Raw genomic sequence first — 13,725 nt, 5'->3', positions numbered from 1 at the left:
AAATATTTGTTCTTAAAAACCTCAAAATGCCTCATCTTCCCCAAATCATCATCTTCTTTTACATACCCTTTGTTGAAATATGATTTTATGGCCGCCCTGAGATCAAATCCAATTTGCACACTTGTGTGTGTCAATACACACAAATATTCATATTAACCTTACACATAAATATATTTTTTATGATAAAGAAAAATAAAGTAATGTTAAGAAAACAAAGTTGTATGTACATCTACCAAAATTTTTTCCCTCAGTTTTTCTGTTCTGACCTTGTTAACCAGCCGATGCGCTACAAAAATAACTTCTCTATTCTTTAAGGATGTGTTTGGTATGCATTTTTGGAATGCATTATGGGTTGATTTCGCATTCTTGGATCATAAAAATAGTTATTTTTATCATCCGAGAATGCGAAATTAACCCAGAATACATTCCTAGAATTCATACCAAACATAGCCTCAGATATGTACAGACCCAACAGTAGCAATTAAGTTAGAAACATTATATAATAATGAAAACGGTTCCCATGACCAGCCTGATTGCCTTTAAATAAATTTAAAGAAAATCACAAGAAGACTAACTAGTCTTCCTCTTCAAGTCCTAAACCTAACACTTCAATGTGAAATTACTTTAAAGTCAATTAAATGGAATAAACAAAATGAGAAATGGGAATGCAATACAGCCTAAGGAAGATTGCTTAAGCATCCCCTAAACCAACCTTAGCAACATCTATTCATGTGAATTAGGAAATATTTTGTTAATTACCAAATAAATAGATAGCAAAAGATTTACAAAATTGATAGATGTAATTTAGCCATAGAATGATTGAGTTTAACTTCAAATTTTAATAGAACGACACATGGTCCTATCAATCTGAGGAAATTGCCTAGATCTACCAGTTAGCAAGATGATTTACAAAATTCATAGATATAATTTAGGCATAGAATGATTGAATTTAACTTCAAATTTTGATAGAATAACACATAGTCTTACCAATGTTGCAGTAAAAATGCCACATGGCCATCTCATCTTTAAGGGACAGAGAACGACACCTGGTCGTGCAGCACACCATCCCAGGGGCGAACAAAATGACCATCTTACTCTCTAGAACCCTAGAAATGACCAAGGGTGTGGCAGTCATTTTGTATGTTCCTATGTCAGCGCACTGAGGCGGCATGTTTGACGCAATTGGGTGGCATTCTTTCAAACTATCTTTAAATGCACAAGGAAATATTTGACATATAAAATAGGGGTGTCAATAAAGCCCGGCTGGCCCGAACCCGCCCTGAGCCCGGCCCAGGCCCGACCCTGATTTTTCAACCCTGAGGGCGGGTTTGGGTTTAGTTATAGTCTGACCCTGGCAGGGTCGGGTTAGGTCAGGGTTTACAAACAGGAAAAAAATAACAGAAGAGAATTGTAGAGAGATAACTACTAGCTTTGTCATCATCATGAAGTGGGAACCGATAAAAAGAGTAGATCATCTACTATTTTGATCAGGGCCATAAAAAGGGTCACTGACATGATTGTTATTTAGTTGTAGCCCCTATAAGCTTTCAGGCCTATTGAGGGGACACCATTACAATTGTAGAGAGAGAGTCTATACACACGCCGTTTTTTTCAACATATTTATTAGTTGTCCCACAGGTTGAGATCCTATGTTACAAAAACATGGTCTAATGAGACACGTGGATGGTGCCATAAATCAGGACCAACCCGACCCGGCCCGACCTTGGCAGGGTGGGGTCAGGGTTGAGAGTTTCTTGACCCTAGCAGGGTTAGGGTCAGGGTTAAGGCCTCTAGGGTCGGGTCAGCGATTAGGGCAGGCCCGGCCCAACCCAACCCATTGACACCCCTAATATAAAACATCCAGAGTGCTTTATGTTTTTATTTTTTTGGTAAATATTTTATGCATTCAACAATTTGAATAAATCAAACCAGCTCTACATGGCTGAAAAATGGTGGATCCTATAGATAGGCCTCTATTCCCCTTTTGGGCATATATTGGATTTGGTGGGCTTTCCTATAAGCGGTCCAGCTAGTTGTACTTGTGCCACATGGGAGGTGGACCACAATCTGACCGTTAGGTTCCCTCCTTTCTTACCATAGTGGGAGCGGAGCGTAGGGTTCTATGATATTCAAATTTCAAAGATTCAAATTGCTATAGAATGTTCAGAAGCTCTCGCCTTTTCTTGCAAAGCTCCGACCAATCCCAGACACCGTTCCCTCGAACCCGGAGCTTACATTACAAATCACAACGCCTCTGCTTCAAAGAACAAGACAAAGCCATCAATCCTCTGAAAAAGATGCCAAGTGTTCGAATGGAGTGCAGTTGCAATGTGGCATCGCTGCAGATACCTGAGCAGAGGACCATAAAGGACCCATCGATGTCTTCTTGAATCTCAGCGTTCCTAGTTCTCAAGACCCAGAAAACCCTTTTTGTTCATCTGGGTTCTTTCATAGAGTGCGAGCTGCAATGGAAAGCATTGTACCAGTACTAAACTGTTTTCTCCTGCTCATTTGAGCTTCTGCTGGTTATTTTGTTCTCTTTTTTCCTTTTGACTGAGGACTGAATCTCATTTTGAATAACTCTTTTCCCATTTTCTGAAAAGATTATAACCTACCCTGATCCAGAAAGCTGGATTTTCGGTAAACCGTGGGGGTTCTTTACTGTTTGGAGCATTTGCAAGGTTACTTCTGTTAGTTTCAAACACTGAAGGTATCTTCCAGGTATGGATTTTGATAGAGTACCTGCTGTGATCGTTTGAAAGGTTTCGTGACATCATCTATTGAATTCCTCGATATTTAAGCGTTCTTCGGGCTCGAGCTTGTATCTCCTGAAGTAATTTTTGGTACAAGATGAGAGAAGAGAACCCTTCAGAGAGCCGACCAAAGCTATGCAAATTTTCTGATCAAAATCAGATGGTGAGGGCTAATGTTAAAGTTGTTAGCAACTCATCGAAACTCAAATCTGCTTCAGCTTGGGGGTCACACATTGTAAAAGGCCTCTCAGGAGAAAAGAAAAGCAAGGTGCAGGGTGCGAAGCCACCTCTCACCAGTTCAGAAATCTCTAATCAGAGGAATCCTTTTGGGCCGAACCAATCTCGTGTAAAACGGTCTCTTATTGGAGATTTTCCATGTACAGCAAATTATGCTCAAGTTCATCCACATACTCTCGATTCCCATCACACAAAGTCCTCATCTCGTGATTTGTTCCTTGAGTTAGACCATTTGAGAAGCTTACTCCGAGAATCAAAAGAAAGAGAATCAAAACTGAAGGCTGAGCTGTTGGAATATAAGAAAAACCCAAAAATCTGTGATCTTGAAAGGGAGCTTGAATCAAAGAAGAATGAAGCTGAGAAACTTGTTCAGCGAGTTCGTTTTCTAGAAGCTGAAAAATCAAGCTATTCTGAACAACTGGTGTCTTTATCCTCAATTTTAGAAAGCCAACCAGAATCATCGAAACAAGAAGAGCTAGGAAATTCAACGGCTTCACATAAGAATCTTGAGATGGAAGTAGTTGAATTGCGGCGAATGAACAAAGAACTCCAGCTGCAGAAGAGGAATCTTGCATGCCATCTATCCTCTGCAGAATCCCAATTGGCTACTCTTACAAAGGTTTCTGAGGTATTGTTACTTCCTTTCCTAGAAAATATGTTGATTGAACTTTTGTCTTGGCCATATTTTATTCTTTATGTAGTATTTTGATTCTCCTTGTTCATTTTTTCTATGGGTATTCTCTTGTTCATTATGTGTTCTACGTCTACTATATTATCTCTCTGAAGTGGTTTTAATTTTTCTCCCTTATATCCCCCCCCCCTTCTGAATTTCTCTCAATTACAGAGTGACATTGTAGCAAAGGTTGAAGCAGAGGCATCTCTGTTAAGACACACAAATGAAAATCTGTGCAAGCAAGTTGAAGGGCTACAGATGAGCCGGCTAACTGAGGTTGAGGAACTTGTATACCTTAGGTGGGTCAATTCATGTCTACGTAATGAATTGAGCAATGCAGGCTCCACAATGGATTCAGATAAATTGTTGACTCCGAATTCAGTTGAAAAGAACAGTGAATCTGTTAGAGCTATATCTCTTCCCACCAAGGGTTCCTTTGAATTTAGCAATGCAAAGAAACCAAGTATGATAAGCAAGTTCAAGCGGTGGCCAAAAGTTGGGGAGGATTTATCAAATTTAGAATTTCCACATCATCTCCTAGATAAAGATTGGGTTGACCTACAAGAAAGTGTGAGTCCCAAAAGAAGACACTCTATTTGCGGATCAAAATCCTGTACAGAAGGCTTAATAGCAAGTAAGAGAAGGCAATCTGATGTTTTTATTTCTGGAAAAGAAATAGAGAAGGATGGAATACCACTGGTTGCTCAGAAATATGATCTAGGTGTTGTTCAGAGTCCTCAGTTCTTTGTGAACAAGCAGGAAACCAATAAGATTACAGCTTCTTTGGATGTTGAGAAGCGACCATTGCGCATTCCTAATCCTCCTCCAAGGCCTTCAGTGTCCCTTCCTAGTGTAGCTAGGGAAGATGGGAATGCTTCAATTCCACCACCTCCACCTCCCCCACCACCTCCTCCTAAGTTCACAGCAAGAAGTAGCACAAGTGTGGTGCAGAGGGCTCCAGAGGTAGTTGAATTTTACCATTCACTAATGAAGAGGGATTCAAGAAAGGAACCTTCAAGTGGAGGAATATGTGATGCACCAGACGTTGCAAATGTCCACAGCAGCATGATCGGTGAGATTGAGAATCGATCATCCCATTTGCTTGCTGTAAGTTACCTATCCTTTGTTTTTCTATTTCTATTTATCTAATTTATTTTTGGTTAGTTGGCTGAAATTATAGAGGTATCTCATCAAGATAACAGCTCTCTTAATTAGGCTTCTAGATGCCATTTTGTAAACTAGCTCTAATCGGGGTAATGTGGTGGTATCTGTAGATAAAGGCGGATGTAGAGACTCAAGGTGAGTTTGTGAACTCATTGATAAGAGAGGTCAATGGTGCAGTTTATCAAGACATTGAAGATGTTGTGGCATTTGTGAAGTGGCTTGATGAAGAACTTTGCTTTCTCGTAAGTTGTTTTTTGAAACCATCTGAAAAGTTTCTCTTGAATCAGTAATTTTTTGGGGAAAAGGAGAAATCAGATGACAATTCATCACTTCAAATCTTGTATAAGTTCCATGATGTTCTTTGTAATATATCTAGATGAATGTGATAGATTACTTTTCATTTCCTTTTCAAATGTATTTAAGAATAAAAGCTTTTATAATCTTTCACATCTCAAGAAATGTTCAGAAAATTTTTTGGACTGTGTTACAATGTCACTTCAAAGCATTTGTATGGATCGTTTTAAGATCTTTGTTATGCTTGTATCTTCTTTAAGGTGGATGAAAGGGCAGTTTTAAAGCACTTCGATTGGCCAGAGAAGAAATCTGATATTTTACGAGAAGCAGCATTTGGGTATAGTGATCTGAAGAAGTTGGAGGCTGAAGTCTCTTCTTATGAGGATGATCCTCGACTTCCTTGTGACATTGCACTGAAGAAAATGGTCACCTTGTCTGAAAAGTAAGGACTTGAAATACATTTCATAACATTTATCTTAGTGTAGATCTAACAATTTTTAGCATACCTTTGATGAGTAAACTTAACTTCTTATCTTATCCTAATAGGATAGAGCGTAGAGTTTATAACCTTCTCCGGGCCAGAGATGTGTTGATGCGTAACTGCAGAGAGTTCCAGATCCCTACAAATTGGATGCTGGACATTGGGGTTATTAGCAAGGTAATTTTATAATCTATCTTAGTTGTACTCTTTCTAATTTTGGTTCACTCAACGAATTTAACCAATTTACCACTATGAAACTATATATATTTTTGATATCCATGAAGCTTTGAAGAGGAAAAAAAGGGAAATAATTACATTGCTATAATATAAGTCCCTTTTTTTTTGGGGGGGGGGGGGGGGGAGAGACTGAATATAGCTTTTGTAATCATTGAGTACCCATTTTTCGAGTGTCTGCCCTTCAATTTATACCACAGACATGGCTATCCCATGAAACACTTTGGATCATTAAAGCGTGGGTGAAAACCTCAAGATGAGGAAAAAGAAAAAATCCTAAGATATTCTTGTCCACTATACTTTTTGCATTAAATCACTTTGTTGGCGGCTCAAAACTTCTTCTCACTTATTGTCATGTATGGTTGCAGATAAAGTTTGGTTCAGTCAATTTAGCAAAGAAATATATGAAAAGGGTAGCAACGGAACTTCATTCTAAAGGAGCATCAGAAAAGGATCCTGCTTTGGACTATATGCTACTTCAAGGAGTGAGATTTGCTTTCCGAATACATCAGGTATTGAAAAGATTGAAGAAAAATACTTTCATTGTACTAACTAGTAATAGTATGTGTTAATGCCATAATTTAGATCCTGAGTGCCCCCCTTCCCCCCCAAAAAAAATGTCATAATTTAGACCCTGGCCCCATTGCACAAAGAAAAATGAAACATCAGTTTCAGCAGTTATTTACTTCTTGCACACAAACCTTCACTACTAATAGTAAAGGTCATTTTTACTAATAATAAACCTTCACATCAGTTTCATTGTATTAATTACATTGCATTAATTTTAGTGGCCATTATTTTTCACTACCACTGAAACTTGTACAAGTTATTTCAGTAGTACCACCAGCATTCTGACAGCAATAACAAAATCTAGTGTTATTAATAAGAAAGATCACCTTCTGTTCTACTACAAGTTCTGGTGGTTTAGCATTGAGATTTGTACCTGTTATACTCTTCTTGTAGTCGCTGGTGATAGTGTGTATTATTGTTATTGTCACTAAATAGCACTGACAGCATCTACTGTTAATAATGAGAAAGATCACTGGCTGTACTACTACTAGTATTTGTTGTTAGAAACTGTGTATGGCTTGTAGTGGTTAGAGTACTGTCCCTGTAGTAGCTAATGCTAATATGTATCAATATCATAGTTAATAAACAGAACTATTTTTTTTTAACAATAGTTAATACTACTGCTACTACAACTACTATTTGTTGGTGCATTACTGTCTTTGGTAATAGTTATTGTTGCCACCAGAGGTTATTTTCAATAGAAAAAGAATGTTTTAGCAGTCAAAGGGATCTAATATTGTTTAAAGAAATGATCACTTTCTGTACCACTGGCACAGGTGGTTAGAAATTGTACTATTTTTGGTAGTTATTTGCCATTATAACTGCAAGCTTCTACATATGGGGAACTGATAAATACTTGTACAAAAAAACAGAATCATTATTCTTAATTTTGTTGAGCATACCAAGGATAAACAGGGGTTAAACTAATCTTTAATCTATGTTCTGATACATTGGTGAAACCGATAATCATTCATGTGAACACAAACTTCACTAAGGATTGACAACACTTGAAAGATTTCTATCTACTGAAACATCAGTATTACAAGATGTTCAACAGTATAAAATGAATTCTGTTCATGGCATGGATGTAAGCACCTCAGTTTATAAAGACACCACATTTCTTGAATTTATTCCCTTAGTTGAATTTATAAGTGTTTTTAGGTTATCATCTCCATATTATTGAATTTATTCCCTTAGTTGTTTGAAACACATCATGATAATTCTCTTTAAATTTAATGATTACTGTTTATTATTGTCCTAATTTCACTCAATCCATATTGGTTTAACTTGAGACTTTGTGCCATTTGTTGATGCAGTTTGCAGGAGGATTTGATGCAGACACAATGCATGCGTTTGAGGAGCTAAGGAACCTAGCTTGTCCAAAATAAAAATTAAAAAAAAGAAAAGAAAAATGACAGCAAAAGGAGAAAGAAAAAAGAAACATGAAATAGAAAACTAGGCTTACCATCTCAGTAAGCTTATTAATAATATGTGTATTGACAAAAGTGTGTCTTATGGTCAAACAGAATGTGTGGCTTTGGTTGATAAGAAAGAAAGGATCATGTCTGTTGCTCATAGAATTCTGAAATTTTGGCAGTAAAATGTAGAAAGTGATCAGTGTTTGTGTAATGCAATTTTTTGTGTGTAGAATTTTGGCATTTGCCTATATTAGATATCAAATTCCATTACTGTCTCTTCTCTCCCCATACAAAGACAACCATGCATAGAGAAGACAACATTGGCTTAACTGGCCTTATTTTAGAAAGAGTACAATAAAAAAAAGAAATGCTACTATTTGGGCTCTCATGCTTTACACACTAGCTGCTATATGTCCTACTGCAAGCCTGTTCTAGGAATTCATGCGATGCAATATCAACCCTAATAATTTTGGGCTTTATTTGTTGGACCTGGTTTTCCTACATGGGCTTTAAGGAAAGAATATCCTTAATGGTAACCTCATTCTGCTATGTTAAATAGGTCAGATGATGCTGAATTCTTGTGGACATGTAGACCCTAATGTTTGCTGCTCAGATGCTAAATCATTTGAGTTTGCCAAGTGGCAAAACAAATCCAACAGTCAGATTTGTCACATTAATTTTCCATGTGGCAAAATCAGGTATGCTTGTGAAAGAGATTCTTTCCTTCACAGGGAAAACTTTTCACTTATTTGTTACTTTAAGGACAGCTCCCTAAAGCCCACCTAAGAGATCAGCTTTCATACCTCTTTTGGTGGGCTAAAATCAGGAAAAAAGTTTATGGGAAATCAACTTGAGTCACTATTTCTTGTTTACAAAATATAAAGAATGCTTTGAACCAATTAAAAACCTTAGCAGGAAGCATATGAGAACATTAAGAAAAGTTGACAACAGAAGAATCATATTCGTCAAAGCACTTGGGTTATTAGAAGAAAGTAAAATTATGTCCAAAGATTTATGGTAAAAATAAAAAGGAAATATCTTGGACAGAAGCATCTTCCCACTGACTTGGCTTGACTCAGTTTGTTCAAGAAAAATTTGAGTTGATTTTCCCCTAGTCATAATGCATATTTAGGGTTTAAAAACCTGAAATCGGCCTGGAAAACCCTAGAATTGGCCTGTAGATCCTGAACCCTACCGATTCAGTTGGGATCAGTCTGATTGAGATCATCTGGAATTGGGATCGGTCCGAATCGGTCAGTCTGGTCCAATCCGATCCGATATTAAAATCCATGTGCATGAAGAATTGGTTTTCCAGCCTAGGACTCAAATTGACCACTTTTCAAGCCAAAATGATAGCTCTGAGTTGTTATTTTTTCTTACAAACCACTGTGTATGACAAGAGTACAAGAGAATATACACAACTGGGCTCAGAAATACGCATGTCGCTAATGGCCTCAACCCAAGCCCAAAGCTTAATTTGGGCCAGGAATGTTTGAGTTGGGCCAAGTTGTTCAATATTTAGATGGGTTCTATTAAGTGGCTTGTTGATTTTGATGCTGTCTTTAGTATATGCTACTCCCTCCTAAGAATTACTAAATCAGGTTTGAAGAATTGGGATCAGATTGGCGCAAATCCCGATTCTAGCTGATCCAGCTTATCCGATCCTTGTACGAAAACTAGGGTTAGGGCATTAACACGCCAATTCCAAGGTCGATTCAGGTCAGAATTGGCCAGGACTGATCCGGATCCCAATTACGTGATTTCATACCCTGGACTGAATCTAAGTTGGCTTTCACTAACAAGCTAGGAACTTGTATGGCAAGGGCTTTAGCAAGCAACAGGAAAAAAATGTATAGTTTGAATAAGGGAAAGCATGGTTATCAAACCTGGAGTATGTATAGAATCATAAAATGGGTAGGGTTCCATTTTTCCAGTTTAACCCTCAGTTCCACCAACCCCCCCCCCCCCCCCCCCAAAAAAAAAAAATTGTTTTCAACTATGGGCTTAGGTGATACCCTCTGGTTGTGAGTGATGTGGGGGGGGGGGTCCTTTGGTGTTAAAGGAAGGTAAGAAAGGCCCATGAATAAGTCAGGGTACTATTTCTCTCTTACATGGATTCTTTTATTATTTTCTCTTTCTTACTTTGACCGTGTGGGTCTCATATGGATGATACTGTTCTCTACACCACCATTGGTGTGACATGCAGATTCCTTACCATACTGACATTGTGGGATTGCGAAGATTTATCCTACACTACTAGTATTTTTAGCCTTTCAGTGGCATGCTTTCATATTCTGAAACCATAGGTACACCTGCAACAATCTTTTGCCTATTCATGTGTTGATCATATTAGGTCCTCATTAAAGCACCAAATGCAATACAGATTTTGGTGTTATTGGAATTATATGAAGTAAATTTAAGGGTCCACACATGCATGTAGCTCAAACAGAAACAAAAACAGACAAAATATGAGCTAAAACAAACTGAGTTGAACCAATATTCCATAACTTTAAAGGATTATAAATGAAGGGGATCATCCATAACCATAACCATAAGTCAAGGGACACCAAATTTTGAAGCTGAGATTTTGGTGACCCACATGCCAATCCAATTGCCCAAAAGAAGTGAAGTGATAAATCTGGCAGGAAAATTTCACAGAGACCATGTCATTGATGAAATCTCAAGCTATGGACAAAAAAGAAAAGAAAAGAAGGAAAGATCACTGGATTTGACATGTTGACAAGAAAGAACATTGCCCAACTTGCTGCCAAAATAAAGGCAAACTACCCTCTTTGTCCTTCCCACCCAGCCCAAATAATTTGGATTATAGTCAACTAATTATTGTGACTGCTCTTACATTTTTCTCCTTTCTTTACCATAGTTAGGCAAAGCCAATTTAGAAAGAATAATTTCTCCTTAAATAGAAAAAGGAAAGCCCAAAAATGTTTTTTTCTAGAGAAATGGGTGCCCTAGTAATTAATCTCTGAAGGAACTTTTTAGAGGATTATGTTATGACATTAATTCCAATAGTATAAAAAATTCTGGAGCGTTTATATTAGCCTAAGAAGGCGCCGGGGGGGGGGGGGGGAATCTTTCCAAAAATTTTAAAAAAAGTAAAAATTTTTCTACTACGGCGAGGGTGGCGTCCCAACTCCAAGAGGAGAGGACAACAGGCTAACATCCGATAGGGGGGAGAAAGAATCGTACCAACGACCTCTCCCTAAAACTTAGGTCAGCGGATCCAGCTCTCTTGGGAGCCCAGCGCCCAGGGAGTGCCAAGGAAAGCATCTAAGGGCTGTGTGCAGCACAAACCCAATGGTTGGATAGCCCCTAGGCACTCCATGGGTGCTAGGCTCCCTGGAGAGTAGCTCAATCCTTTGTCAGTCACCACCACGCCAAGAGGTGCTTCCCCCAAACCCAAATGTAATGAATGGTATATCTTCTCTTCTATATTCATGTCTCTTTGTATTTTTCATGTATTGAAATGTATCCTTTATTTTAAATTTGTATTTTTTATTCAATTTTAAAATAAATACAAAAACGTAATCAGTGCACGAGACTCCCACCACTAATAGGGTCCAGGGAGATTCATAATATACGCAGTCCTACCCCTTCTTTAAAAAAGCTGTTTTCAAGAGGTTTAGATTAAAACTGGAGGAAGAGACCTTAGGTATACCTTTCTACAAAATTTCAGCTACATCTAGCATGTCAAGTGGTAGGAAATCTCTATACCGAATGGATAATTCTCTACTCCACACAGAGTAATGATCGCCCACCTAATAAAAGGTGTTCATAAAACAATACCAATATACCATGCAGAATCCAAAGCTTGACTGTACAGAAAGATCTTCAAAAGAGGAAATGACAGATTAAAGAAACATACTTGGGATTTGGTCACATAAACACACAAAAAAGAGAGAGATGATCATGGTCGATGAAGAATAATGACCCATATAGAATCTTGTGTGGATTAAGAAGACAAAAGGATCCAACAGTAGTGACACAGAAGCCTGCATCTGTGGCAATAGATCTTAGTAGTTCTATTCACCTTTCTGCACCACAACCCTAGTTTTTTTTAAAAGCTGGGCCCAGTAGAGGAGACGATTAGAGAGAAAGAGAAAGAAAGAGAGCAGGTGAAAATCTTGATAGGAAAAGAAAAGACGTATATGAGGGTGAGATTCAGACTGTCGTCACTTCCAGGAGGTGGGGTTGGTCACTTGGTCCAATGTTTTGGGCCCACTTCCCCTGTCCTATCCCTTCTTCCCCCCTTCTTTATCTTTTTTCTCTTCCTTCCTTTCATACTTATATACACATACATACATACCTTACCTCTCACGAATTCCATCTTCTGTATCTCTCTCTTTCTCTCTCACAGTAGCTTTCCTCATTTGCAGATCAAAAGAAACCTAGGCATCCACTGATTCTCACCCCAAGGCCCTAGTAGAAATTCTTATCTAAGGATCTGAAAGCTCTTCTTTTCCTCTGTTTAAACCACTTATAACAACACTATATGGCTTTAACTAAGCATTCAAAGATCAAAACAACCCACAATCTCATTTCTTCACCTTCCATCAATACTTGTAATTCTGTTTAGACCAAACCCATTTCAGAAAAAGACAATATTTTTAGTTGAGTAGATTTATCAAACAGATGTCAGCTGTTGTTGCCGCGGCAGCTGCAGCTGCTGCAGCTGCCACAACTGGAGCTTCAACCAATTCAACTACCCATCACACCCAACAAGATCTATCCATGGCAACAACAACAACAACAACAACACCAAGCAGATATGAATCACAGAAGCGTCGAGATTGGAACACTTTCGGACAGTATCTGAAGAACCACCGCCCACCACTTGCACTCTCTCGGTGTAGTGGAGCACATGTCTTGGAATTCCTCCGTTACCTAGACCAGTTTGGGAAGACAAAGGTGCACTCTCCCTCTTGCCCTTTCTTTGGTCATCCACACCCACCTGCACCTTGCCCTTGCCCACTCAAACAAGCATGGGGTAGCCTTGATGCCCTAATCGGCCGACTTCGTGCTGCCTTTGAAGAACATGGAGGTCAACCAGAAGCAAACCCCTTTGGTGCACGCGCCGTAAGGTTGTACCTTCGAGAGGTTCGTGATACACAAGCTAAGGCAAGAGGAATTGCTTATGAGAAAAAAAAGCGAAAGAGGCCATCACTACAAGGGCAAGCTAATAACTCACTTGGGATTGATGGAAGCAGCAGCAACAGCAACTGCAATATCCACCATGAAACTGATGAGGGAGTGATCATGTCAACTTCCTTATCTGTTCTTAATTAGTAGTATTTCCTTTCCTTCCTTCCTTATCTGTCCTTTATGAATTTGATCAAAATAGACTTTGTGGGCTTAGAATTAATGTTAAGGTCTAATCAGTAGTTGGGTTTTTAGGGTTATGGGGTCAGTGGCAAGGCAAAACCTAATGTCTTGTCAAGTATTGGTACTGTCAGTGTCTTTGCAAATTTGGTTACTTCTCTTCTTTCTATTACTAGTTGTAATACAGTATTCTTGTTTAGAATTTAACCTCTCTTTGCTCTTACTTGATTTCTCTTATTCATTCCTATTTATACACACACACATGAGCACATACCCCAAAACCACACGACCACATTGGAAATTTGGAAGTTTTAGTAAATGGGTTTCTCTCTTTCTATGATTTTTAGTTAAAAATTCACAATCATTTTCCATTTTTTATTCTTCTTGTATTTTGAAGCTTATCAAAATTGGTTTTTAGTATTGTGCTTTGGCCCATAATAATAAATAATAAATAAATTAAAAAAAGCTGCAAGATATCATATCAGACTTTGGTAGGGTATGGGTATTAGTTGTGTTGTCTATGCTTTTACAAAGATGAAGACGAGGTAGCTGACGAGTTTCCTA

At 38.3% G+C, this 13,725-nt stretch overlaps 2 protein-coding genes across 4 annotated transcripts; both read left to right on the top strand.

Moving 5' to 3' along the window:
* The first annotated feature begins 1,461 nt into the window (after window positions 1-1,461).
* On the top strand, window positions 1,462-7,798 carry LOC122649556 (protein CHUP1, chloroplastic-like). Of its 3 annotated transcripts, XM_043842751.1 has the most exons (9): window positions 1,462-1,466; window positions 2,711-2,721; window positions 2,851-3,618; window positions 3,835-4,770; window positions 4,938-5,069; window positions 5,382-5,563; window positions 5,668-5,779; window positions 6,205-6,348; window positions 7,723-7,798. In XM_043842751.1, exons 3-9 carry the CDS (start codon window positions 2,851-2,853, stop codon window positions 7,792-7,794), a joined length of 2,346 nt encoding a protein of 781 aa, XP_043698686.1. In that variant the 5' UTR covers window positions 1,462-1,466; window positions 2,711-2,721; the 3' UTR covers window positions 7,795-7,798. The 3 variants fall into 3 exon arrangements, with proteins under 3 accessions (XP_043698686.1, XP_043698687.1, XP_043698688.1); XM_043842752.1 differs by lacking the exons at window positions 1,462-1,466; window positions 6,205-6,348 and having other exon boundaries at window positions 2,340-3,618; XM_043842753.1 differs by lacking the exons at window positions 1,462-1,466; window positions 5,668-5,779; window positions 7,723-7,798 and having other exon boundaries at window positions 2,340-3,618; window positions 6,205-6,230.
* A 4,673-nt stretch (window positions 7,799-12,471) lies between these two features.
* LOC122649837 (protein G1-like1) lies at window positions 12,472-13,187 on the top strand. Its single transcript, XM_043843084.1, has 2 exons — window positions 12,472-13,129; window positions 13,171-13,187. The coding sequence occupies exon 1, from the start codon at window positions 12,475-12,477 to the stop codon at window positions 13,126-13,128; it is 654 nt and encodes a 217-aa protein (XP_043699019.1). The 5' UTR covers window positions 12,472-12,474; the 3' UTR covers window position 13,129; window positions 13,171-13,187.
* The last annotated feature ends 538 nt before the right edge of the window (window positions 13,188-13,725 follow it).

This window comes from Telopea speciosissima, chromosome 2, assembly GCF_018873765.1.
Source record: "Telopea speciosissima isolate NSW1024214 ecotype Mountain lineage chromosome 2, Tspe_v1, whole genome shotgun sequence".
In the NCBI taxonomy this organism is placed as follows: Eukaryota; Viridiplantae; Streptophyta; class Magnoliopsida; order Proteales; family Proteaceae; genus Telopea; species Telopea speciosissima.
The sequence above is the reverse complement of the archived record's forward strand: the minus strand, read 5'-3'. Positions and strand labels throughout refer to the sequence as shown.